At 40.5% G+C, this 27,747-nt stretch overlaps 1 protein-coding gene across 2 annotated transcripts in view; it reads right to left on the reverse strand.

Moving 5' to 3' along the window:
• TLL1 (tolloid like 1) overlaps positions 1 to 27,747 on the reverse strand; it is a 390,438-nt gene that overhangs the window by 97,637 nt on the left and 265,054 nt on the right. For both annotated transcript variants that reach the window (XM_075930162.2, XM_089777936.1), the window contains exons 6-9: positions 24,780 to 24,890; positions 13,205 to 13,285; positions 8,754 to 8,906; positions 6,607 to 6,724 (exon numbers count right to left, since the gene is read on the reverse strand). In XM_075930162.2, the coding sequence (XP_075786277.2) occupies positions 6,607 to 6,724; positions 8,754 to 8,906; positions 13,205 to 13,285; positions 24,780 to 24,890 (463 nt within the window). The remainder of the gene's footprint in view (positions 1 to 6,606; positions 6,725 to 8,753; positions 8,907 to 13,204; positions 13,286 to 24,779; positions 24,891 to 27,747) is intronic.

Consider the following 27,747-nt stretch of genomic DNA (forward strand, 5'->3'; position numbering starts at 1 on the left):
GATTTGGTAACATAACCATAAACCCTATACTATAAATCAAAATTATTTTCTAATATTTATACTGCATTTCAAGATTGCAAACGACCACCATCCGCTAACTATGGTTGGATCAGTAAATGTGCATATAAGTTTGGGTTTGTCTATACTACAGAAAAGATCCGAAGCTTCTGTAGTCAATTTTCTAGGGTTTGAATTAGCAGGTTTAGTGAAGATATGCTAATTTGAAGTGAGAGGCACTCGTGTCGGTACCAGTAGTCCTGCCCCTCATGAGAAGTAAATGAAGTCATTGTGTGGATGGCACCAAAATATGATTTAAGATAATTTGACTCCAGCTACGTAATTAATGTAGCTGGAGCTGCGTATCTGAAGTTGGTCTATCCTCTTTAGCGTAGACCAAGCCTTTAAGATTAGCATAGCAGAGTACCATACATCAAAATATAAATTATCATTTTTCTGTTTGTTTCCTCATTAAATTCACTATGACGTCATCTTGGGAAGGTACTACAGATTTTTCTAATGTGGAAGGGACATCACTTTAGCCCAAAGACTGCCTTTTGAGGAATGAGAAGGAACAAGTCCAGATATGCATAGGAAATCTCTATGATAACACCATCACGCTGTCTGTCACTAGAGTATTATCTTTGACTCAGAACTCTTTCTAGATCCTCATACCCAGGCTATGTCTAAATCTTACCAAGTCTTTTTCCATAACATTTCAAAAATACAGCCTTTCCTATTCATCCACATAGATAAAAACTCATTTAGGCTCTCATTCTCTCATCTTGATTATTGCAATATCCTTCTCTCTGGCCTTCAAAAACTCACTCTTGCCCTCAACCATGTGCATTCAGAATGGTGCTGCAAAGAGTCTTTTCATAGCCCATTGCTTTTACCATCTTCTTATGGCTCACCCTCCTCTACTGCATCAAACATAAGCAATTTGTCTTCACTTTCAAGGTCCTTCATTGCCTATCCACACTGTGGATATCATCTTTCTTTCATTCTGTCAACCATCACCTCCGATCACCCACTAATAGAATTTCTAAACAAGTAGTTTTGTGCTCTCCCTCATGCTGCTCCTCCCGATGCTAGGAGGAGCACGCTATAAACAGCTGCAAATACTCACTCAAAAATCTTAAAACTTTCCTTTGCTGTAATGCCTTCAAAATTTTTCACAACGGGTCCTTGGCATACTGCCTAGGACACTAACCAATACTGTATTATTGTTTCCTTGTACTTCCCTACCTATCTGTACCTATCTGTTGTCTTTTATCTTATTCTTGAGGTTTTTCTACATGTTGATTTAGTGTCTGTCAAGCCAGGGCGTGAATCTGCAACATATTAGCCTGTCATGTATTAAGTTATTGTGTAGACGAGCTCTTCCATTTTAAGCTCTCTGGTGTAGCGCTCTACTGTATATTCATACATCGCCTAGCACAATGGGGTCCTGGTTGACAAAAAGGGATTCTAGGTGCTAAAGTAATACAAAAAATAAATAGCGATAACAGTTTGCTGACAAATCAACACAGCAGAGTGCCCTGGGAATTAGCCTTAGGCCAATTTGCCCGTTTCCCTCAAATGGGGCTCCATGCCAAAAGGGGCCCCGCGCCCTGAACCTGGAAATGTGCCAGGCGCCATGGGCGGCGAGTTAGTATTCAAAGCTGTGGCCCTGCTCCAGCAATATGTGGAGCTGGGTCTCTCCCCTGGCTCTGCCTGGAGTGGGTCCTGGACCCCCCACCCCCTGCTCACCCCTCTATGCGTCCTCCCACCCAGCCCCCAGAGCATCCCCCCGACCCCAGACTATCCCTGCCATGTGCGGCTCTCAGTAACTTATGGTTCAGGAACATAAGGAGTACGTTAATTGTAATTTCCTTCTAGAATCATAGAACCATAGAGCTGGAAGAGACCTCAGAAGGTCATCAAGTCCAGCCCCCTGCTCTAGGCAGGACCAATCCCAACTAAATCAACCCGGCCAGGGCTTTGTCAAGCCGAGACTTAAACACCTCTAGGGATGGAGACTCCACTACTTCCCTAGGTAACCCATTCCAGTGCTTCACTACCCTCCTAGTGAAATAGTTTTTCCTAATATCCAACCTGGACCTCTCCCACCACAACTTGAGACCATTGCTCCTTGTTCTGCCATCTGTCACTACTGAGAACAGCCTCTCTCCATCCTCTTTGGAACCTCCCTTCAGGAAGTTGAAGGTTGCTATCAAATCCCCCCTCACTCTTCGCTTCTGCAGACTAAACAGACCCAACTCCCTCGGCCTCTCCTCATAGGTCATATGCTCCAGCCCCCTAATCATTTTGGTTGCCCTCCGCTGGACCCTCTCCAATGCGTCCATATCCTTTTTGTAGTGGGGGAGCCAGAACTGGACACAATACTCCAGATGTGGCCTCACCAGAGCCAAATAAAGGAGAATAATGACATCTCTGGATCTGCTGGCAATGCTCCTCTTAATGCAACCTAATATGCCATTAGCCTTCTTGGCTACAAGGGCACACTCTTGACTCATATCCAGCTTCTCATCCACTGTAACCCCCAGGTCCTTTTCTGCAGAACTACTACTAACTGGCTGGTCCCCAGCTTGTAACTATGCTTGGGATTCTTCTGTCCCAAGTGCAGGACTCTACACTTGTCCTTGTTGAACCTCATCAGATTTCTTGTGGCCCAATCCTCCAATTTGTCTAAGTCACTCTGGACCCTATCTCTGCCCTCAAGCGTATCTACCTCTCCCCCTAGCTTAGTGTCATCCACAAACTTGCTGAGGGTGCAATCCATCCCCTCACCCAGGTCATTAATAAAGATATTGAACAAAACCGGTCCTAGATCTGAACCTTGGGGCACTCCGCTAGAAACCGACCGCCATCCTGACATCGAGCCGCTGAACACTACCTGCTGGGCCTGGCCTTCTAGCCATCTTTCTAGCCATCTTACCGTCCATTTATCCAATCCACATTCCCTTAACTTGCTGGCAAGAATATTGTGGGAGACCGTATCAAAAGCCTTGCTAAAGTCAAGTTATATCACATCCACTGACTTTCCCACATCCACAGAGCCAGTTACCTCATCATAGAAGCTAATCAGATTGGTCAGACATGACTTGCCCTTTGTGAATCCATGCTGACTATTCCTAATCACTCTCCTCTTGTCCAAGTGCCTCAAAATGGATTCCTTAAGGATCCCTTCCATCATTTTTCCAGGAACCAAGGTAAGACTGACCAGCCTATAATTCCCTATATCGTCCTTTTTCCTTTTTTTGAAGATGGGCACTATATTTGCCTTTTTCCAATCATCTGGGATTTCTCCCAATCTCCACGACTTTTCAAAGATAATAGTCTGACAGGGCTTCTTCACTTTCAGATCTCTCAGCATGCAGCAGCACTTTTGATCATTCATTTAAATAATTATAAGCACTTAACATCCTCTTTGCATTCTTTATAATTAGCTGCTGATAAACTGACAGATTACTTCTTAGCTCCGTTTCCAACAATACTACATTAACACGCACTAGGGAACTTTCAGGGCACATCACCAGGATCTACATGACCAGTTAGTGGACAACAAGCCAGCATGCATTAGAATTTACACTCCAGATGGTAAAGACTAAGGCACCATGTAGACAAATACTAAGTATAAGACAAGAAACAACAGATGGAGAGATGGAAAAAACAACCTTGGTCAGCCTGATAGGTTGTGTCTTGGCACACCAGCAGCCTAACCATTCTCTCTCTTCACATCAAAGGATCATTTTAAGGATGATAATGAATTGAAGTGCAAATGTTTACAGAGGAGATCAGCCCCGCATGTAGTTAATAAGAGCATATTATATGATGATATTATAATAGGGTCATTATCTGATTTGTAAAATAAAAAATCCTTGTTTAGAAAAATAACTGGAATAACCAACAGAATTTGCGAGAAGAAGTATTTCGGGATAGAGTGAAGTAATTGATCACAGTGATAAATGCTTTGTTCACTGTATACATCAGTGACCTGGAAGAAGGAATGTGCAGAAAAGTCATGAAGTTTGTTGTTCAAACAAAGCCAAAGTAAGTACAAAAATAGAGCTTTTATTTAGAATGATTAAGCTAGACAAGAAATGAGGCCAAATAAGTGTATTATATAATTCAGCATAGAGACAAAGGGGAATTAATAAAATTAAGAATAAATAAAGATAATATGCTATGAGTAATTATCTCAGAATATTCACCAACGTATCTGGGATTTTTCTCTTTTATTATAGTCTATATATTGCTAATATAGGGTATGTCTACACTACAGAGTTAGTTCGAACTAACTTAGTTTGAATTAGTTAATTCGAAATAAGCTAATTCGAACTAACGCGTCTAGAACTAAAAACTAGTTCGAATTAGAATTTTGCTAATTTGAACTAGCATGTCCACATTAAGTGGACCCTGAACAGGGCTTAAGGATGGCCGGAAGCAGTGCCGGCAGGGCATCAGAGGAGGACTTAGAGCGTGGAGCTGCTGTCTCAGGCTAGCCGAGGGCTGTGCTGAAAGGGACCCGACCCTCACCCCGGACAGACAGTTCTCAGGGGTGCCCTGCTTGAAAACCAGTATCGGCTTGGAGTGCCCGGAGTACCCACACTGGGCACATCACACCACTCGGCCATCAGCCCGGCTGCACTTGCCACAGGCTGCCATCTGGGGAGAGGGGGCAATTGGGGGGCTGCAGGAGAGCTTCCACCCCTAGAAGCCTGCAGAGCCAGCCCAGTCCTCCCCATCGGGGGCTCATACCCCATTCCTCCCTCACCTCCTTCCACTTACCCTTCCCTAGCCCCCCTTCCTGATGTACAAAATAAAGGACAATTGTGTTCAAAAATGGAATCTGTCTTTATTGAACAAAACTGGGGGAGACTGGGAAAAGGAGGTGGGAGAGGGGAAGAGAGAGGCTGGGAGCGGGGAGGGCAACTACAATGATCAGGGCTTGGGAATAGGTCCCATATGAAGAGAGGCTAAAGAGACTGGGACTTCTCAGCTTAGAAAAGAGGAGACGGAGGGGGGACAGGATAGAGGTCTCTAAAAGCAGGAGTTGGGTGGAGAGGGTGCATACAGAAAAGTTCTTCATTAGTTCCCATAAAGAAGGACTAGAGGACACCAAAGGAAAGGAATGGGTAGCAGGCTTCAAACTAGTAACAGAAAGTTGTTCTTCACAAAGCAAAGAGTCAACCTGTGGAACTCCTTGCTGCAGGAGGCTGTGAAGGCTAGAACTAGAACAGAGTTTAAAGAGAAGTGAGATCAAGTCATGGAGGTTGGGTCCATGGAGTGCTATTAGCCAGGGGGTAGGAATGGTGTCTCTGCCCTCTGTTTGTGGAAGGCTGGAGAGGGATGGCATGAGACAAATGGCTTGGTCACTGTCTTCGGTCCATCCCCTCCAGGATCCCTAGGGTTGGCCGCTGTCGGCAGACAGGCTACTGGGCTAGATGGACCTTTGGTCTGACCCAGGACGGCCATTGTAAGCTCAAGGCTCAGGGTCAGGGGTGTCAGTGGACCCCCTTGATTTTCATGCACACCTGCTCCTGGGTGGCCAGGCTGGCAGCTATCCTGCCCTAGATGGCCACCTTCCTGTGCCTAGTGCGGACATCGTGGACTAGGTCCACGATGTCCGCACTAGCCCAGGCGGGTGCCCGCTTCTTGCGGTCCCGGGCAAGCTCCCGGGAGCCGCCAACCTGGTCCCGGGAAGAGTGGGAGGGCTGGGGGGCATTGGGTGGGTGGCTCGATCCGTGCCAGGTGCAGGGTCTGCTGGCTGGGTGCTGGCAGGCTTGCACCTGGCACAGGCACCGTAGCCAGTCCATGCCCCTTTAAGGGGTCCAGGGCCGGGAGTGGGGCATAGAGTTTCCCTGGTGTTGGCCAGAGTGGCCACCAGGGAAACCTGGGAGGGCTAGCCTCCCACTAGTTCGAATTAAGGGTCTACACAGCCCTTAATTCGAACTAGCTAGTTCGAACTAGGCTTAATCCTCGTGGAATGAGGATTACCTAGTTCGAACTAAGCGCTCCGCTAGTTCGAATTAAATTCGAACTAGTGGAGCGCTAGTGTAGCACTTATTAAAGTTAGTTCGAACTAACGTCCGTTAGTTCGAACTAACTTTGTAGTGTAGACATACCCATATAGTGTATAAACACATACCACCTACATGCATGGTGTATTCTTTATATTTCAGTACAGGTCAAGTTTATCTAGTGCTGTTGAATTTGTGTTGGTCCCAGGATATAAGAGTGACAAGGTAGATGGGGTAATACTTTTTATTGGACCAACTTTTGTTGATGAAAGAGAAAACCTCACCCATTTTTTTCTCTAACTTTATCTACTGTCACGTACAAGAAAAGAGGCATAAACTTAAAAACCTTCCTGCACAGCATGTAGATTTTATGAAGAGTCAAAAATATAGTCTGATAGTTATTAGATAGCTAACTGGAATGAATACAACATTCAGCCTGAACACAGGCATCAAATGCATAGTTTTTCCTATAGGTGTTAAGTTGAGGAGAAAAAAATGACAAAAACTTTAACAAACTGTTATTTAGTCTTTGGTACTCAAAGATATACACTACAAATATCCGTTAACACATGTACCCACTTACCCACAAGGTCTGTATGTAAATACAATATAACTTTCTTCGTCACTTCGTTCAATGAATGTAACACACGTATACTTTTCCCAGTGCCGCATAGCCTGTTTGAACATTGCTCGCTGGCTACCTGGAAGAATTGTGTAACACGAAATAAACAAGGTTTTCAAAATTGCATCTTTCTTCTTGGCATTACATTCTAATCTTAGTATGATATGCTGGTTCAAAAACCAAGAGACTCAGTTGTTTTAAAATATGAGGAAATGCTTACCTCAGCTCTTGAAAAGTAAGCAAAGGAAGAACTGGTTTTCAGATAATTTGTTCTGGTAAATATATCTGCAATATTAAAGTTTATGCACAAATGGCCATATTTTTAAAACCCAGAAGCCACCTTATATGTCCAAAAACAGACAAATATGTAGTAAACTAGACAAGGAAATAAAGTGCACCTGAGGGATCTGTACATGAAACCATTTTTTGTACTTATGTGGTTGGAATTTAGGCTGTTTTCTAATAATTTATCTACAGCCTGTGATGATGATTTGGAATCTTGAACTTTTTTACTTTACAAATATGTGCGTGTGTGTGTGTGCGTGCGCTCGCATGCATGTGTAAGTGTGTGTGTGTGAGAGAGAGAAAGAGATTTAGTATGAGAAAAAATTTAGTAACAATGAAAAATACCAGACTAACATGCCTGGAGATGGACAACTGATGAGTGGGATTTTCAAAAGCTTTTAAAGCATTAGCTTTTCTCCACTCCCATTGAAATCAATGGACTTTTACTATTGATTTCACTTGAAACACAGTATGACCAGCATCTGAAAATCCCACCCTTTGACTCCAGGATCAGATCACAGAGCAGAAACCAAATGAAGAGCAGCTGTGCAAGTTTCCTTGTGCTCTGCCAAATTTTCCAAATTCTGACCTGAAGAAATCACCTCAACTGGTAGAAGAAGATACCATTTATTCTCTATATCTTACCTAAATACTTAGCTCTTCCAAAACTGACAAGATCACAAAATAGTGTTAGTTGTGGTGGTACACAGATTTATCCAATGGGAAGATTTTTGGGAAAAAACACAAAAATTGAAGACCCATCCCAGGGCAGCAATAGTTAGCCATTGGTTCAAGACATTGACCTAAAGATGAAAGATAACTGCTCTATAACTCCTTCTCCCAACCCTCCACCCCTTTTTAATTGAACACAAGAGTTTTGGAATTTACCTTTCAATATACAAAATTTGTAATCTGTGTGTAACATTTCACATTACCTGTTACATTTAGTTGTTCAGCACAGTAATAAAATGCCATTGATAAAACAAAGGTCATGTTCAGTATAATGCGGTGTAAATATCCATACTGCAAGTCTGACCTTCAGCTATGAGCTTTGGGGAAATTTTTCCATTTTTTTCCCCATCTTTCTTGACTACATTTCTTTTCCCAAGCTCTTTCAGTTTTCTGTATCCCCTTGGGGCACAATTAGCAAGAAGTTATTGCACAGCACTGCTGGCTCTATATTTAGCTCTATCTTTTTCAATTCTCCCCAACCCCTCCCCCCAATTCCTTTTACATGTCCTTCTTCCTCCCCATTAGTGTTTATCTATTTGCAGTTTTACAGGGTGGCATTTATTTTATGCTTTTAAAATACTGTATTTAAAATTATATTGTTTCAAAATTCTCTTAAGTCACAATCTTCCCTCTTATAGTTTAAAGTTTTATGGTTATTTCAAACAAGATTTTATCTGCTCATCTAAGAAGTACATTACCAAATTACAGAATGATGAATTGGGCCCAATTTGTTTAGCAGTCAGTTGAAAAGGATTCAGCTTACTATTAGAGAAGCCACTTATACTGATTTCACAATAATAGTTTTGATCTAGATTTAATTGTATTTTGCTTCAAATAAACAGCAAGAAATTAGACAATGAAAACAAACAATGTTTTCCCCTCCTCTGAAACATAATAGCCTAATTTTATACATACATTGCCAAATTGCCTTTGGGAACAATTTTTAATGCACTGATGAACATTTACATAAAAGATTTACTTAGGGTTGCATCCAAACCAGCAGACATCAATAAGAGTCTTCTCATTGGCTTTATATTAGGCTTTTCAAGAACCTAAAAAAGACATTCATCCTCCATCTCCCTTCATCTTACCAGTGAAATTTCCACCAATAACATATGGAATGACGCCCCCTGGCCATATTCTTTCTGTTCGTGATGTAGCAGCTCTGGGAAATCGGTTTTTCTCATTTTTCCCTGAGAATTTTACAGTTAATCCTCCCTTAGAAGAATTGTTTTGCTCAAAACCTGTAATGGTATTTAAAAAAAAAAAACATAGACATAATGGTCCACAAATGAAAACATGTGTTTACTGCAAGGACAAAGCTCCATGTTTTCATTATGCACTTTCATAACAGAACATAGTTTTTTATACAGCCATTCAGCTTTTCAATGTGATGTACAAACAATAATTTATGTTCTTAGAAGTGCTTGACATAGAAAGACTCAAAATCTTCAGCGTCATAATCTACATGCAATGGGTCAAAGAGGGATTTTAACATCTTAAAGAGACTCTGCTAAAATTATTACTTTCTAGATTTTCCAGTTAAAATAAACAATTTTTAAAAATGCTTCCTGTAAGTAATATGCCTTGCCTTTTAAAGAATACTATTTAAAATTAGGTATATTTTTCTCTTCCATTTAGAAGACTCTGCTGAGCAATGGCAATACGACCAAATGTATTCAGGGCCTCTTTCACTTCTATCCATGCAAAGGCCTGGGTTTAGTTTTAGCTTTAGCTTTGCTTAACTTCCACAGATAACCATATTATTGCAGAACCTCTGAATGAGCAACTATACGCTCAGGGACACTTCATGTCTTTTGCAGCACTTTGTGTATGGTCCATATCACTTTTTTACTGATGGACTTGCATAAGGGGAAACTGAGCTCATTGTAATAGCAATAGACATAACATTTTCAGGTGGAAATATCAAAAACTTTAGGACATAAAAAATATGTTCTGAGATTCTGTGGACATTTTATGAGATTCTATATGCCCTTGAATTGCCTTGAGAAAAAAAAGATTCCTCCACCTTGAAAGGTATGGTGAAATAAAAAATTCTGTTGTTTTGAGAGATATTTCTAGAGCCAACAGTTCTGCCAGTCTTAAGTACGGGTGGTTTAACAGGTGATAAGCTTTCGTGGGCCAGACCCACTTCCTCAGATCTGGCCCACGAAAGCTCATCACCTATTAAACCATCTTTGTTAGTCTTTAAAAGTGCTACAGATTTTCCTTTTGTTTTAGCAAGATCAGACTAACACCTCTCTATTACTATTACTCTATTACTATTCAGAAATGTGGAACATTAAGGTGTGTTTCAAAGGGAGGGTTAGGCCCCGTAATACTCAGCATTGCATTACTTAACCTTTAGGTGCCCTGTTATCTGTAAAACCCACAACCCTCAGACAGGCACCCACACTCATTGTACAATACATGGAGAGAAACTGTTGCCTAACAATAGAATTCAGAGAAGCCAGCCAGCTGAGGGAGGAGCTGCTTAAGCTCTACCCCTCAAAGGGACTTTAGGCATTTAGCTCCAGGGCTGGATGGAATAATCTTATCTTCATTCCAGGAGTTAGTCATTAAAGCCAAGTCAACCCTTTGTACAAAAAATATAGGTTTTGAATGAACAGTAAAGGAAACCTGAAATATGAAAGGGTACGTCTAGACTACAGACTTTTGTCAACAGAAGTTTTGTCGACAGATACTGTCGACAAAGCATCTGTCGACAAAGAGTGTCTAGACTACATCCAGTTCTGTCAACTAAGCAAGCACTTTGTCGACATCAGAGTGTAGATGCAAAGAACACTGTAGATGCAATAACTCCTCTGTCGACAGAACTCTGTTGACAAAAGGCGTTATTCCTCGCAGAATGAGGTTTACAGCCGTCGACAAAACTGCTGAGTTCTGTCAACGTTATGTCGACAGAACTCAGCGGCAGTGTAGACGCAGGTAGTTTTGTCAACAAAAGTGAACTTTTGTTGACAAAAACCTGTAATCTAGACACACCCAAACAGTGGATAAGAATGGACAGAGCATAAAGTCACAACTGGCCTTGTAACTAACAAGTAGTTAACAGACAAAGAAACAAAGAGAGAATGAGTGATAAGCTTGCAGCTGCTGCTCACTTATAAAAATTGGCATAGCACTCAATAAAAGACTTGGATTGAATTAGCTGCTCTAATGTGGAGCAAATATCAAGCTTAGCTCCTCCAACTCCTAGGACAATGCCCTAACCACCAGGCTATGTCTTTGACCGTCAATTCTATAGGTGCAGTCTACCATGTTTCAGAAGCCTGTGCAGAAAGGTAAGATTACTGAGCGTATGTCTACACAGCAAAGTTATTTCGAAATAACAGCCCTTATTTCGAAATAACTTTCCTACCATCTACACAGCCAAACCGCTATTTCAAAATAAATTCAAAATAGCGGAGCGCTTATTTTGAATTTGGTAAACCTCATTCTACGAGGAATAATGCCAAATTTGAAATAGCTATTTCGAAATAAGTGCTGTGTAGAAATAGGGGGCCTCCAGCCTTCCCAGGGTGCCACTCCAGCCTCATCCAAGAACACTTCTCTCCCTCCCCCTTCCCCCCTTCCCGGAGCCCTTAAAGGGGCTCACTCTGGCCACAGTGCCTGTGCCAGCTCCAAGCCTGCCAGCCCAGAGCCAGCAGTCACTGCCCCTGACCCAGTGGTCCCAAAACATGAGCCAGCAAGCCACTGGCAGCCAGCCCTCCACTGCTCCCCAGGAGCAGTCTGCCAGCTCCCAGAAGCCTGCCAGGGCCCAGAGAAGGCAGGCGCCTTCCTGGTCCAGGGTGAAGATCACGGACCTTATTCAGGTTTGGGGGAGATGCCCCTAGTGTCCATGATCTCTGCACTAGACAGAGGAATGCAGCTGTCTATGACAGGATAGCTGCCAGCCTGGCCACGAAAGGCCACATGGGAAGCCAGGAGCAGGTTTGCATGACAATCAAGTTGGTCCGGCGAGACCCCCAACCCTGAGCTTCCCCTCTCCCTTCTTCCCCTTGCTTCCCCCTTCCAGCTCCCTCCTCCCAGGTTTCCCCTTCCCCTTTCCAAACCTCTCTTCTCTCCCTTACATATTAATTCACTGCATATTTTAAGTAATATCATAAACCACACAGAAGGTTTAGAAAACTGTTATACATCCACAATACCTGTTTTTATGTTAAGCAAATGTAATTTTAAATTTTACTTCAATCTTTTGTCATTAAAATAATGAATTTGTTACTAAGAATTATTATACAATCTACAACACAGGTAATCTATTAATCAAACTGGGAATCCCAGACTGGCATATGTATTTCATCATTAATGAATCATTTGATGCTGTGTGGATGGCTTACATGATAAAATGTTAATTTTTACCATTGCTTATTCTTTCAATCAGCTTTGTTTGGATTAAATGAAGAAAAACAGTTGTATAAAACTAAGGGTCTAATTTCAAATCAAGCATGCAAATACATAGCGCCACAAATCAGTAATGTCAGCTACCACACTGGCTAATTTTGAAAGGTCTGAACTGATGCATCCCTACATATTGAACTGTGATTATAACTCAGTTTTACATTTTCTTGCAGATACTGGGGTTTTCATGGCATGTTTAATTAATGTTGTGCCAAACATAATGATTAAAACTTAACTCAGTATTACTGCAGATTCTATAGATATGACCACTGAATTCTACTGAATTTGACAACATTTAAAAACATTTTCCTTAGGTGAAACACATCATAAATGTTTCACATGCAATATGATTCATAATAGTGTTCCACTACCTCAAAAAACCTACACCTTTAGCAGTTGCTTGCAGCTTTCCATCCATACACACAAAGAATACTGTAAGCTTAATGAAAATATTTCCCATTGAGATAAACTGCATCCTTTACTGTGATTACTAATGATAATGAATACATTGTGATTTTAATAATTTAAAAAATATTTAATATGTATACTGTAGACTTCCAATAATCCGGAACCTATGGGACCTAGGTGGTGCTGGATTATCAGATATGGCGGACTATCAGGAGGTACTATAAACTGGTTATATATATACTGTATACATTATATACATATACATAAAGTGTTCTTAACCCTTTTTATTGTACATACTGTATACAATATACTGTAATGTTTTCATTTTTAAAAGCCTTTTTTACCCTTTTTGCTCAGTTCAGCTGCCGCCACTGTTACCTTGTGACTCATTTTTTGCCGAAACTCACTCACTAGGCTCTTACCATTTTGATGCCGGACTATCAGGAGTGCCGGAGTATTGGATGCCAGACTATTGGAGTTTTACTGTATTAGGATTTTAGCTTCCAGAATAAATTTTTCTAGTGCTTACATGAAATATGAGATCTCTGACAAAGTATAGATAAGAAAAGAAGCTAATCTCTTCATTACTCTTGTTTTAATGGTTTACAGAAATACTGATATGGACAAAGTTTAAGGTGTTAAAGTACTGTCATTGTTAATGACAACTATACATCACATCAGGCAGTTTTGTTAATTTAAACAGTGAAAATACCAGAGCCAAATCTTCTTATCCTGTCTATAAGCTGATAGAGGGCTCCTCGTTTTTTTGACATCCCATGTTCACCAAAGCCACCTTTAAAAAGAAAAAGTAAATGTTATGGAAGTTAAACACAAAATGTTACACGTATAGTGAATATGTTATGGGGAGAGATTAGGAATTAATCTGTAGCATATGCACTGTATCTTTAAGGAAGTTTAAAATTCTTTATTAACACACATACAAATTCTTCAAGCATTTTTTACAATGAAACAAAAACACATTTGTAGCTGAAAGATTTTCTACCATGCATTCCAGAACACAAGCCAACATGTCTTTGTTATTCAGACAAGTCATGACAATTACATCATCTAATTATTATTTGAAGCTTTCTTTCTTCTCAGTGACCTTGACGTTTTAAGTGCAATATTGATTGACAGCTGGATGCCCCGCATTCACAGAAATTTCCCCAATGTTTCTATGGGAGGAAAAAGTTAAGACCCGAAGAACAAGCAAAGAAAGAAAGAAAGAAAAACAGTATGATAAAAAAGCAATATGACTTGATTTTTGTTTCCAAAAGTATTGCAGATCTGCTAACTTGAAAATGAATCTTTAAAGCAGTCAGTCAGTCACATAAGGGCTGCTAAGCTATCAAATACCAAAGTATCATAACATGACCTCTAGGCATTCTTGTGGAGTTCCAATAATCAATGAGGGAGAGGAAAGCAGAAAAGCTAGCCATCTAAAGAGGAAGCTGGGGTTTCATTGTCTGAACATTTACCATTCCACTTAAAGGCATGAACCAGATTAATTTAAAGCACATATGCAGTCTGCTGACTATTTTGGTTTCACAGAGGTTCTGCTAATTTAACCATTATTGAATATCATTTTTTAAAATGTTAGTAAGGGAGAAAAAAGAATACTGACAGCAGTGTGACATGCAATGAATAACCAGAATATCTAAAGATGATTTAGATAACTTTGTGAAATTCTTAAAATTATTTTTTTAAACCAAGTATTATTTATTGTAAAATATCAGTATTTTGAAGCTAATGCAGCAAAAGGAGGTGGCTAAGATTAAAGGATTGCAAAATTCATAATGAGCTGTACCAGTTCCAACCAGTATTTCCTCAAATTCCTTTTTCCTCTTACATTTTTGCAACAATTTCTGCAATATTTAAGGGTTTGTTTACTAAATGGCAATTTAAAAGGCAGATTAAAGACTATACAATGCCATATAAGGCAAGTAAGTTAGCATGCTTACTCAGTGAATAATAATGTGCCTAATTATTTAGATTACACTGTTTTATACTTGCTGGATCCCTTGAGAAAAATTTTCCAAATTTTTAAAAACATTTTAGGAAGATGATGTAATTCTTTGATGCATTCCTTCCCAAGGAATTATTTGGTTAGTTATAGTATATGCTATACTGTATTCATGCATTTCACATTGCCTATTATTAATTCAATTATCTCATGTTAGCATTTAGTTTGCAAAATTACATACACAGTAAAAAAATCCAGACAATCGTGAGTGAGGAAAAATCTTCAGGAAATAGGCAAATGTGAAAGAGATAATAGCAAGAGAGGAATCCATGACTTCATTGATATAAAAACTTCAGAGAGGTAGCCGAGTTAGTCTGTACAGGATAAACTTAAAAAACAACAAATAGTCTGGTAGCACTTTAAAGACTAACAAAACATGTAGATAGTATCATGAGCTTTCGTGGATACAGCCCACTGCTATTCTTTTATCTATTGTTACTATAACAAACATAAGGAGCAAGGTAGTCTAATAACATATACTATGCATTCTGTTTGGTGTACAAAAGGACGGGCAAATAAGAAATTAAATAAGAATATATTTAAATAATCTGAAATATTTTATGGTTGATGAATACCCTATAGAACATATACTATCATACATTTCAAGCTACATACTAATCAACACTGATTTTTTTAAATAAAGTCAACATAAAATTTCTACACTTAAAAGTGTGGGAGCAGGGAAATAGTATTTTTAGCAGCTTCATTAAAAATCTACGTAATAGCTCTTTTAGTCTTGTTGTTCACTACATTGTTATTATTTATATAGCACTGTGTATAAATGTTGTTTCATAGGTTAAGCATGGGTCCCTGCCCTGAGGAGCTCATAATGTAATTGTCTGAACCTGCAAATCTATGCAAATAATGCTTACTAAATTGAATAGTCGCATTGAAAAATCAGGCCCAGCACTATTATTTACAATGTAAGAGCCAAATTCTGCAAACATCAGTCTAGCAATTATACTCCTTGGGTCTTGTTTTTCCACATTATACCCACTGTCTTCAACAGAAATCTACATACGAACAAATAAACACAATTATGCAAATAATTATTTGCATAATCAAGACTAAAATTATAATTATTCTATTTGCGACAAGCATCATAAGAACATAAGAACGGCTGTACTGAGTCAGACCAAAGGTCCATCTAGCCCATTAGCCTGTCTGCCAACAGTGGCCAACACCAGGTACCCCGGAGGGGGTGGACCGAAGACAATGATCAAGTGATTTGTCTCATGCCATCCGTCTCCAGGGACACCATTCCTACCCCCTGACTAATAGCCTTTTATGGACCTAACCTCCATGAATTTATCTAGCTTCTCTTTAAACTCTGTTATAGTTCTAGCCTTCACAGCATCCTCTGGCAAGGAGTACCACAGGTTGACTATGCGCTGTGTGAAGAAGAACTTTCGCTTATTAGTTTTAAACCTGCTACTCATTAATTTCATTTGGTGTCCTCTAGTTCTTCTATTTAGGGAACTAATAAATAACTTTTCTTTATCAGCCCTCTCCACACCACTCATGATTTTATAGACCTCTATCATATCCCCCCTCAGGGTATGTCTACACTACAGCACTAATTCGAACTAACTTAATTCGAATTAGTTAATTCGAACTAAGCTAATTCGAATTAGTGCATCTAGACCTAAAAACTAGTTCGAATTAGCATTTTGCTAATTCAAACTAGCATGTCCACATTGAGTGGACCCTGAACCGGGGTTAAGGATGGCCGGAAGCAGTGCCGGCAGGGCATCAGCTTAGGACTTAGAGTGTGGAGCTGACGTCTCAGGCTAGCCGAGGGCTTGCTTAAAGGGACCCGACCCCCACCCCGGACAGACAGTTCTCAGGGGTTCCCTGCTTGCTTGTCTAACTCGATAAGGGACAGCAAAGCAGTCCTTGCTTGGAGTGCCCTGAGTGCCCACACTGGGCACATCACACCACTCGGCCATCAGCCCGGCTGCACTTGCCACAGGCTGCCATCCGGGGAGGGGGATCAATCGGGGGGCTGCAGGAGAGCTTCAACCCCGAGGAGCCCGCAGAGCCACCCCAGTCCTCCCCATCGGGGGCTCGTACCCCATTCCTCCCTCACCTCCTTCCACTTACTCCTCCCTAACCCCCCTTCCTGATGTACAAAATAAAGGACACGTATGTTCAAAAATAGAAACTCTCTTTATTGAACAAAACTTGGGGAGACTGGGAAAAGGAGGTGGGAGAGGGGAAGAGAGAGGGTGGGAGAGGGGAGAGCAACTAAAATGATCAGTGGTTTGGAACAGGTCCCATATGAAGAGAGGCTAAAGAGACTGGGACTTCTCAGCTTAGAAAAGAGGAGACTGAGGGGGGATATGATAGAGGTCTATAAATTATGAGTGGTGTGGAGAGGGTGCATAAAGAACAGTTCTTCATTAGTTCCCATAATAGAAGGACTAGAGGACACCACAGGAAAGGAATGGGTAGCAGGCTTCAAACTAATAACAGAAAGTTCTTCTTCACACAAAGCAAATAATCAACCTGTGGAACTCCTTGCTGCAGGAGGCTGTGAAGGCTAGAACTATAACAGAGTTTAAAGAAAAGTGAGACAAAGTCATGGAGGTTGGGTCCATGGAGTGCTATTAGCCAGGGGCTAGAAATGGTGTCCCTGGCCTCTGTTTGTGTAAGGCTGGAGAGGGATGGCACAAGGCTTGGTCATTGTCTTCGGTCCATCCCCTCCAGGGTACCTAGTATTGGTTGCTGTCGGCAGACAGGCTACTGGGCTAGATTGACTTTTGGTCTGACCCAGTATGGCCATTCTAAGCTCAGGGCTCAGGGCCGGGTGTCTAACTGGACCACCTTCATTTTCACGCACACCTGCTCCTGGGTGGCCAGGCTGGCAGCTATCCTGCCCTAGACGGCCACTTTCCTGTGCATAGTGCGGAGGTCATGGATGAGGTCCACGATCTCCGCACTAGACCAGGCGGGCGCCCGCCTCTTGCAGACCTGGGCAGGCTCCTGGGAGCCGCCAGCCTGTTCCCGGGAAGAGGCAGAGGGCTGGGTAGCAACAGGTGGCTGGCTCGAGCTGTGCCAGGTGCAGGGTCTGCTGGCTGGGTGCTGGAAGGCTTGCACCTGGCATGGGCACCGTAGCCAGACCGTGCCCCTTTAAGGGCTCCGGGGCTGGGAGGAGGGCAGAAGAGTTTCCCTGGTGGTGCCCAGAGTGGCCACCAGGGAAAGCTGGGGAGGGCTAGCCTCCCACTAGTTCGAATTAAGTGGCTACACAGCCTTTAATTCGAACTACTTAATTCGAACTAGGCGTTAGTCCTCGTGGAATGACGTTTACCTGGCTCGAATTAAGCGCTCCGCTAGTTTGAATTAAGATTGAACTAGCAGTTTGCCTGTGTAGCGCCTATTAAAGTTAATTCGAACTAACATCTGTTAGTTCGAATTAACTTTGTAGTGTAGACATACCCTTAGTCTACTCTTTTCTAAACAGAAAAGTCCCAGTCGCTTTAGTCTCTCCTCATATGGGACCCATTCCAAACCCCTGATCATTTTAGTTTTCCTTTTCTGAACCCTTTCCAAGGCCAAAATATCTTTTTTGAGGTGAGGAGTCCACATCTGTACACAGTACTCAAGATATGGGCATACCATAGTTTTATACTGGGCAGTAAGTTATTCTGTGTCTTATTTTCTATCCCTTTCTTAATAATTCTTAATATTCTATTTGCCCTTTTGACCGCCGCAGCATACTGTGTGGCCGTTTTCATAGAACTATCCACGATAACTCCAAGATCTCTTTCCTGATTTGTCGTAGCCAGATTAGCCCCCATCATACTGTTCTTATAGTTGGGGTTATTTTTTCCAATGTGCATTACTTAACACTTATCCACATTAAACTTCATTTGCCATTTTGTTGCCCAGTCACTCAGTTTTGTGAGAACTTTTTGAAGTTCTTCACAGTCTACTTCTGTCTTGACTATCTTAAACAGTTTAGTATCATCCGCAAACTTTACTACCTCACTGATTGTCCCTTTCTCTAGATCATTTATGAATAAGTTGCATAGGATTAGTCCTAGGACTGACCTTTGGGGGACACCACTAGTTACCCCTCTCCATTCTGAAAATTTACCTTTTATTCCTATCCTTTGTTTCCTCTCTTTTAACTAGTTCTCAATCCATGAAAGGACCTTCCCTCTTATCCCATGACAATGTAATTTACACAAGAGCCTTTGGTGAGGGACTTTGTCAAAGGCTTTCTGAAAATCTAAGTATACTGTATCTACTGGATCTCCCTTGTCCACATATTTGTTAACCCCTTCAAAAAACTCTAATAGATTAGTAAGACAGGATTTCCCTTTACAGAAACCATGTTGACTTTTGCCAAACAAATTATGTTCTTTTACGTGCCTAACAATTTTATTCTTAACTATTGCTTCAACTAATTTGCCCAGTACCGACATTAGACTTACCAGTCTGTAATTGCTGGGATCACCTTTAGAACCCTTTTTAAATATTGGTGTCATGTTAGCTATCTTCCAGTCAGTAGGTACGGAAGCCGATTTAAGGGATAGATTATAAACCACAGTTAATAGTTCTACAATTTCCCATTTGAGTTCTTTTAGAACCCTTGGGTGAATACCATCCAGTCCCGGTGATTTGTTCACATTACGTTTTTCTATTCGTTCCAAAACCTCCTCTAATAACACTTCAATCCAGGACAGTTCCTCAGATTCATCTCCCACAAAGGACGGTGCGGGTTTGGGAATCTCCCCAACATCCCCAGTCATGAAGACTAATGCAAAGAAATCATTTAGCTTCTCTGCAATGGCTTTATTGTCCTTGATTGCTCCTTTTGTATCTACAAAAGCCTCAGAAGCGCGGGAACCCGCTGCTGCTGCCGCTTCAGTCCTGGTACCTGTGGTCTGCTGGGCACCCCGCTGCCGCTGCGGCTCTGCTCCCCGTGTCCCTGGTCTGCTGGGGGGGGACGCAGCTAGTGTGCCCCCCCCAAGCAGACCAGGCTTTTGTTTTGGACCCTGGGGCAGAGCAGCTGGGGCGCTGCCGATTGGTCCTGCAGCGCCGCTCTGGGCACTACTGGACCAACCCGGCAGCACCCCAGCTGCTCTGCCCCAGGCGTCCCCAAGTCAGCTTCTGCTGAAACTGACCAGCGCTGACTACAGGAAGCCCGAGGCAGAGTTGCTCTGCCCCGGGCTTCCTGGAATCAGCTGCTGATCAGTTTCAGCAGCAGCTGACTTGGGGACGCCTGGGGTTCTTAAGTTGATTCTGTATGTAAGTCAGAACTGGCAGTCAGTTTCAGCAGCCGCTGAATCTGGACGCCAGTTCCGACTTACATACAGATTCAACTTAAGAACAAACCTACAGTCCCTATCTTGTACGTAACCCGGGGACTGCCTGTATATCCCTACTGCTATATTCTTATTATTGAGCATGAAATTACTATCTATAGTGATTCTATTGAACATGTTGATTCATTAAAGATTTTTATTTAATTTGATTCTACGTTATCTTTCACATATAGTGCCACTCCGCCACTCACACGGCCTGTTCTATCCTACCGATATATTTTATATCCCGGTATGATTGTGTCCCACAGATTTTCCTCATTCCACCAGGTTTCTGTGTTGCCTATTATGTCAATCTCCTCCTTTAATACAAGGTACTCTAGTTCACCCATCTTTTTCAAACTTCTAGCATTTGTGTAGAAGCACTTTAAAAATCTGCCACTGTTTGTCTGCCCTTTCCTGTTGTATTAGATTCCTTTGTACGTGGTTGTTTGTCTGCTCTGGCCCCTTGTTTACCCTCTCTCCTCCTCTCTTTCTGACTACAGCCTAGAGAATCTCTATCAATGGATTCTCCTCTAAGAGAAGTCTCCGTCCGATTTACTTGCTTCTCTGCACCAATCAGCTTTCCCCCATCTCCTAGTTTAAAAACTGCTCTATGGCCTTTTTAATGTTCAGTGCCATAAGTCTGGTTCCACCCTGGTTTAGGTGGAGCCCATCCTTCCTGTATAGGCTTCCCCTCTCCCAAAAGTGTCCCCAGTTCCTAATAAATCTAAACCCCTCTTCCCTACACTATCGTCTCATCCACGCATTGAGACTCTGAAGCTCTGCCTTCCTACCTGGCCCTGCGCGTGGAACCGGAAGCATTTCTGAGAATGCCACCATAAAGGTCCTGGATTTCAGTCTCTTTCCTAGTAATCTAAATATCTCTATAAAAGGCTTTTTTAAGGTTTTTTTAAAATCACATTGGTAAGCAATAGCAACATTTTTAAAGAAGAAACAGTCTAATTTCAAAGATTTTAGTTTGAGTTCAGAAATTTTACTTTCAACAGATTACTTTAACATTTATAACCATTTATACTTCCTTTTTCCAGCTACTGGGTCATCTCACTCTATATGGTAGAGGAACAAAAAGATCTACAAAAAGGTTGTGAATCAGCTAAGGATTTAAACATGCATTGAACGTTGACATATGCTTTTCATAACCTCATAGGTCCCATAATCAGAAGGGGACACTGTGATCATTTAGTCTGACCTCATGTATTGCATAGGCGAGGAGTTGGCAACCTTTCAGAAATGGTGTGCCAAGATTTAACTTATTCACTTGTATTTACAGATCTACATGCCCCCAGACCAAGTCCCCATGGGTGCAAAGCCTCGAAGGTCCCTGAACCCCCACCTGCATCCTGCATGTACAGGGTCCTCAGCCCCAGCGCCACCTCCTCCCACCACCAACAGGAGCAGCACTGCCTAACCTGCTGCTGTGGAACGGAGAGGGTGCCACGTACCATGAGAACCCATCCTGCCCAGCCAGGCTCTGCACAGCCCAATCTGCAGCCTGCCCTGGAGGAGCAACTGAGGCGGATGCCCAGTGATGGGCGGGACTTATCTATGGTGGGGGGGAGCATGCTCCTTACCATGTAGCTCTGCAGCCTGTGTGGGGGAGTGAATTTGCTTTCTTCACCTCCCTGCCTGCCCTTCGGACCTGGTGCTGCATTCTCATGACTACGCGCCACCCGTGAGGCTCCAACAGCAGCACAGGCTCCTTGAGTGCCATTCAAAGTTATCTTGCATGCCAATTATGGCACATATACCATATGTGGCCAACCCTGGCATAGACCATGGATTTTCCTCAAAATAATTCCCAGGACAGAACTTTTAGACAAAAATCCCATCTTGATTTTAAAAATGTCAATAATGGAGAAGCTACCATTGTCCTTGGTAAATTGATCCAATTGTTAATTAGGCTCATCGTTAAAAATTCAGACCTTATTTCCAGTCTGAATTTGTCTGTCTTTAACTTCCAGCCCACTGGGTTATGTTTCTCTTATGTCTTTCTCTGCTAGATTGAAGAGCCCATTATTAAATATTTATTCCCCAAGTAAGTACTTATAGACTAATGAAGTAATCCTTTAACCTTCTCTTTGCTAAATTAAGTAGATTGAATTCCTTGACCATCATTATAAAGGCATGTTTTCTAATGCTTTAATCATTCTGGTGGCTCTTCTCTAAAACTGCTACTATTTATCAACATCTGTTTTGAATTGTGGATGTTAGCACATTATTTCAGCAGCGGTCACACCAGGTTACATACAGAGGTAAAATCTTCTTCTTCTTCTTCTTCTTCTTAAACCCTTGTACTCCGAGTACAGCACAGGTCATTCTTATTTGATACTTCCCTGGTTATGCATCCCGGGATTGCATTACCTCTTTTGGCCACAGCATCACATTGGGACATCTGATAATCCAACATAATGGCCAAAATCTTCTTTAGAGTCACTGAATCCTGGGATAGAGTTGCCCATCTTTTATGTATGGCCTCCATTCTTTATTCCAGGATGTATGTTTATATTTAACTGTATTAAAATGTGTATTGTTTGCTTTCACACAGGTTTACCCAGTAATCTAAATTGCTCTAAATAAATGACCCAGCCACTTCATTACTTATCACTCCCCTAGTTCTTTGTTGTCTGTAAACTTTATCAATGATGACTTTATATTTTCTTCCAGGTCATTGAGAAAAATGTTAAATAGCATAAGGGAAAGAACCAACCCTTGCAGGACACCCCCAGAAAAATATCAAGATTATGACAATTCTCCAATTGTGGTTTTATTTCAAATCCTGTCAACCAGTTTTTATATCTATTTAATGTGTGCCAAATTAATTTTATATAAGTCTAGTTTTTAATCAAAATGTAATGCAGTATAAAATCAAATGCCTTACAGAAATCTAAGTATAATATGTCAACACTACTATATTTATCAACAAAACTTGTAATCTATTCAATAAATATATAAAGATATTGTGGCTGATGGCAGTTAAGCACACATTTTAAGTGTTTGCTACTTTTTAAGTGTTTGTCATTATGGTATATTCTGAATTTAGAAAAATCATGTTTTTATAAAGTACAATGAGACCAATACTTTTCAAGCTAAATACTCCAAATCTGCCAAAACAACAGAACAAGTCATGAAATGATCACTTTGGACCCAGTCCAGCTCCTGCTAATTGTACCAGAAGTTGAATCAGGACTTTAGGGCTCAGTTCTGTTTCTACTATTCCTATAATCTCCCATAGGGACTGTCTGAGGATTATAGTGGCCAGAATCTGGTCCTTAACATGGTACCACAATCTGCCTCTGAAAATAAGAATACTTTTACTTGATTGGGATAATGAATACACCCTAACACAGGGAAGAGAAGAAAATTAAATAAAACATTAAATATGATAAGAAACAGCTTAAAAATATCTTGTATCTATCCAACAATCACCAAAAAATATATTTGTCATTTTCAAAGAATTCATAAGAGATATTAAAACAAAAGACTGCAGGTCAAATAAATCACTCAGTCTAAATCTACTTTAAAGGGAAATTATGACCTTGCTCTCTACATTTTGTCAGAAAAACCAGGACCTGAAAAACTTCAAAGTCAATTAAAATGATTTGTTTGAGAACATGATAATAAGAGTCAGTGAATTTTTCAATCCAATCTTGATCTAGAAAGATCAAAGATGATCATGCCTAGCTGGCTTAAGAAGAAAATAAAAGAAAATGCTAGGATAATATACACTTATTCTAATTATTTTACCTAGTTACAAAGAAAAGTAAATCACTGAAAAATATTTTAACATAATGATAAGAAAAATTAATGATCAGAATGGCTATCTTAATCTGAATTGGCTCTTTACTTCAAATCACTCCTCAAGAGACACTTCTGCTGCAACATCTATAAACAAATCGCCAAATTAATGTTGGCAAATATTGAGGGTCAGATGGGGACTAGTGAAATTTACACATATAGTTTAAAAAGTAAATGTATTTCAAAATATTATGTTTGCATGTTTCTTCTGCACTCCTCATATGTCACTTTTCCTTTAAATCCCATTTTCCACAAATGACCCCAAACACTACTGGAGAGGTCTACATGACTGGGACCTACAGCTATGCAGAAGGAACTCAGTTTCGTCTGAAGCAGTGGGTTGTGCTCTCAAAAGGTCATGATACCATCTACATTTTTTTTGTTAGTCTCTAAGGTGCTACAGGACCAGTCATTGTTTAAGTTTTTTTAGATTTTCTGTGTTCATGTATGGTGCTTTAACACGACAGAGAGCTAAAATTGATTGCAGCTTCTGGTACTTCCGAATTATATATACATACATACACAAATACTTTAATCATAGTAGATACAGATATACACTCACACTTGTCTAGTAAATATTTATACAGCTATCTCTAAGACCAGTTTTGCTGTCGTTTATCGTTGTTTCAATGTTGATTGAAACAAATAAAGAATGTAATGAGTAATCAGGCCCCAAGGTATTTTGACAAATTCCTGGAGTATTCCATTAAATAGAAACAATATATGGCAGTGTATCTCCTGGAGCAGCCTAAGAGGGAGACTGTGATTCCCTGAGGAAAATCTCTCTTTCAGTTTCACATCAGTACACATTCCCCCAGCAGATCGGCACAGCTGTGCCAGGAGGCATGTAAAGGGGAAGAGCTAAGATTTCACTCATTCTAGAACCTGTCCTGATACTTTGAATGGAGCCTTGAAACTCCTTACTCTCCTGTGCTGCGTGTAAGCCAGACCATGAATTGGCCTCATCTGAATACTAAACTCTATATGTTCCAGGAAAGAATTTTCACTAGAAATACTGGGAATAAAATCAAAATGCCATGACTTTTCATTGCCTCTTAGAAAGCAAATTTGTTATGGTTAAACAAATGAATGAATGAATAATTTAAAATATAAAAGTCACACCGTTATTATCATACCTGTGTTATGTCCAAGTCTTTCATTTGAATGCTGTGTAAGGTCGATTGTCCTGTCAATTTGAAAGATTTTTAAGTCTTCATCATCTAAGGCAATATCTCCCCAAAAGACAGCTTTAAATAAAAGAGAGCTGAATTTAATTAAAGAATTTACTTGAACATTAAAACTAATCTGAAGAACACATTGTGATGTCACAGCTCATGAAAAGATATATACGCAGATTTTATAATGTTGACTAGTTCAGAAAATCCTGGAGAACATGCATTTTAATCCATTCTATTTTATCTTTAATATCCCTTCAGATTTTTATTTATTTATTTATTTATTTTATGGACATTTTAATTTTACTGTTGAATTGAATACGTACAAATCATACAAACATGACAGTAATCTTCAACAAATCTTTCTATTTTTCCTCTGTAAGCACAATTAAGGAAAATAAAACAGTGCATTAAAATTTGGTTGTTTTAATATGATATCTGTCAAAACATAATATATCCTGGAAACTTGAAAATAAGAAACATTATTTTGTCGTTAATATGTTTAGTGTATATATAATACAATATACACTAAACATATTAAAGACAAAATAATGTTTCTTATTTTCAAGTTTATATATATATATATATATATATATATATACACACACACACACCAATCAGACTTACCTATTTTACAATGGCAAAAAGTTTTCTTTTGCATTATACTTTGCTTGTCCTATACGTTTCCTTTACACTGTTTAATCCTATATTTTGTGTACTCTGACTGCTTTGTTTTTTTACTATATTGTCCCCTGATTTTCTTGATACCTCCTTTAGCTTCTGCATTGGTGGCTCTTCTCTTCTACTTTTTCCTATTCTTAGTATCATTCTCTAATGTTTGTGTTCTTTCACTTCTTCTCTTTTTTCTTTGCACTTATATGAGTTCACATGTCTTAACCTGTCATTCCTTTGCTGATCTGAATCAAAGGGCCAGGAGCTTTGAACAACTACATGTGAGTCAGCTGTATGTGTGGTCATCTGTCTTTAGACCCATCTCTCCTTCTCTACAGTATAAAATATCCACAAAAACAGAGGCAAATCTGAAGTTCAATTTAAGCTTGTGGCAAAAGCTAAACTCAGGAAGGGTCTATGACATCAAATTTAAACTAGCTGAAGTTATTGTTTATGATCCTTTTCCCAAATTCTTCCTTTTTCCTCAACTTCACCATCTCTGTCATTATCCACCGTGTAACCTAAATAGTCCATGTTATGTTCAGTTCTTTCCTCTCTTCTTGTCCCTTGTACATGTAACCCCCTTTTTCCTCCTCGGGTTACTCGGGAACAGATCACATTCACAGTTGTGCCTGGGAACCTGATGGTTTTAACATAAAAGGAGATCCTGAGTACCCCAGTGGAAATGTTGTTTAATTGGGGATTCCCTATCCACCCCCTTGCTCATAAAAAATATACAATGTCAGTGTCTCCACCTGGCTAGCCCCGTACAGACTTAATCGTGTGCCTTAGGAGCCTCCAGGAATAAAATAATTCCAGCAATAATCTGGATCTAACTCCATGAGAACAATTATAAATAATATACATCTAATTGATTATATTAAAATGAATACACCTTTACTTAACAACTTAAAGAAACTGGATTTAACAGATTAACAGTGAATAAAATCAATTAACAAAATACACAGAAGTAATAGGAACTTATCTAGCTGGCATTTGCGCTGCCAGCATTTATTCCACCCCAGAGTGTACACTCCTCTGGACTCAGAGTCCCAGACACTTGCTTGCATGGGCATGTTTGAAGATCTGCAGCAGCAGTGGAGGTTCTCTGTAGGTTGTATATATGTTAGTCCATGCTATGCAGCCAGCTGCAAACTCCCTCTGCCACTGGAGCAGGCTCCATCAAATGCCAGCAGTTCTTGTTCCCTATGCTGGACACTCTGCCTCTCTTTGGACCCAGAGTTAGTCTAAATCTCTGAGGTCTGTCCCAGGCAGCACTTTCCCAAAGAGCTCATTTACTTACAGCCTCCTCCTGTGTGCTGGTTGTTGTGTAGTCCTTCTGAGCCACAGGCACAGCCAGTGTCTCTCCCCTCTAGGGCAATCAGCAGGAGCAGCCTGCTAGATCCAAGTCCCAAAGGCTCTAAGACCCAGGCTGTAGCTGCAACATAACAGCTCCTGGACTGGATAAGGCTCCTCCACAGCAGCTTGGCTCCTCTGTCCCAAAAATGAAGAATCCCAGACTCTGAGACCATCTCGCCACATGCCCGGACAAGCCTTCCCTTCCTGGTTTCCTCAAGGGCTCATGGGAGTTGTAGTCTCTAGGGCTAGGTTGCAGTACACAGAATCCTCCCAGAAAAAGCCAGAGGCACCTTTAGTAAGAGGACTATATACAGGATGTCACCAATTTCAGTTAGTTGTTCCTTTATGGTTTCCACAGTAAATCTTTCCTTCTTTTTCCCTACAACTAAAATTTTTGTCCACACTTCATCTGCGGTGACACTTCAACTCTGGCATCTCTAGACATCCATTCAAATCCATCCAAAATCTTTTTTTGTTACACCTCCTTTTCCTATGACTCTGACCACCCAATTCCCCTAGATGAAACTCTTACTGTCTTTTGCTTGCGGTACAGATTACATTTTCTAAGGTTTACTGATGTTTGTGTTAGCTGTCATTTAATTAAGTTTGTATCATAGAAACCATTATGTCAGAGTATCTTTGCTGAAGAACTCCTGTGCAGTGCATACCCGTCCTCCATACACAGAGCACTCACTCTTGAACCCCAGGTTACTAGGAAAAATAAATCAACATTGAAAATAATATTACACTGTTTAATTGCAAAGGGAACAGCAACATAGCATAACCATCATAAGATGAAGTAATTTACATGCTAGAAAATTTCTAAAAGCAGTAAAAATATAGAAACAGATAATACCAACTAGGAGGTAAAAATAATTCCAAAGCTATAAACCATTTT

This window comes from Pelodiscus sinensis, chromosome 4 (assembly GCF_052426305.1).
Source record: "Pelodiscus sinensis isolate ZL-2025 chromosome 4, ASM5242630v1, whole genome shotgun sequence".
Taxonomy (NCBI): Eukaryota; Metazoa; Chordata; order Testudines; family Trionychidae; genus Pelodiscus; species Pelodiscus sinensis.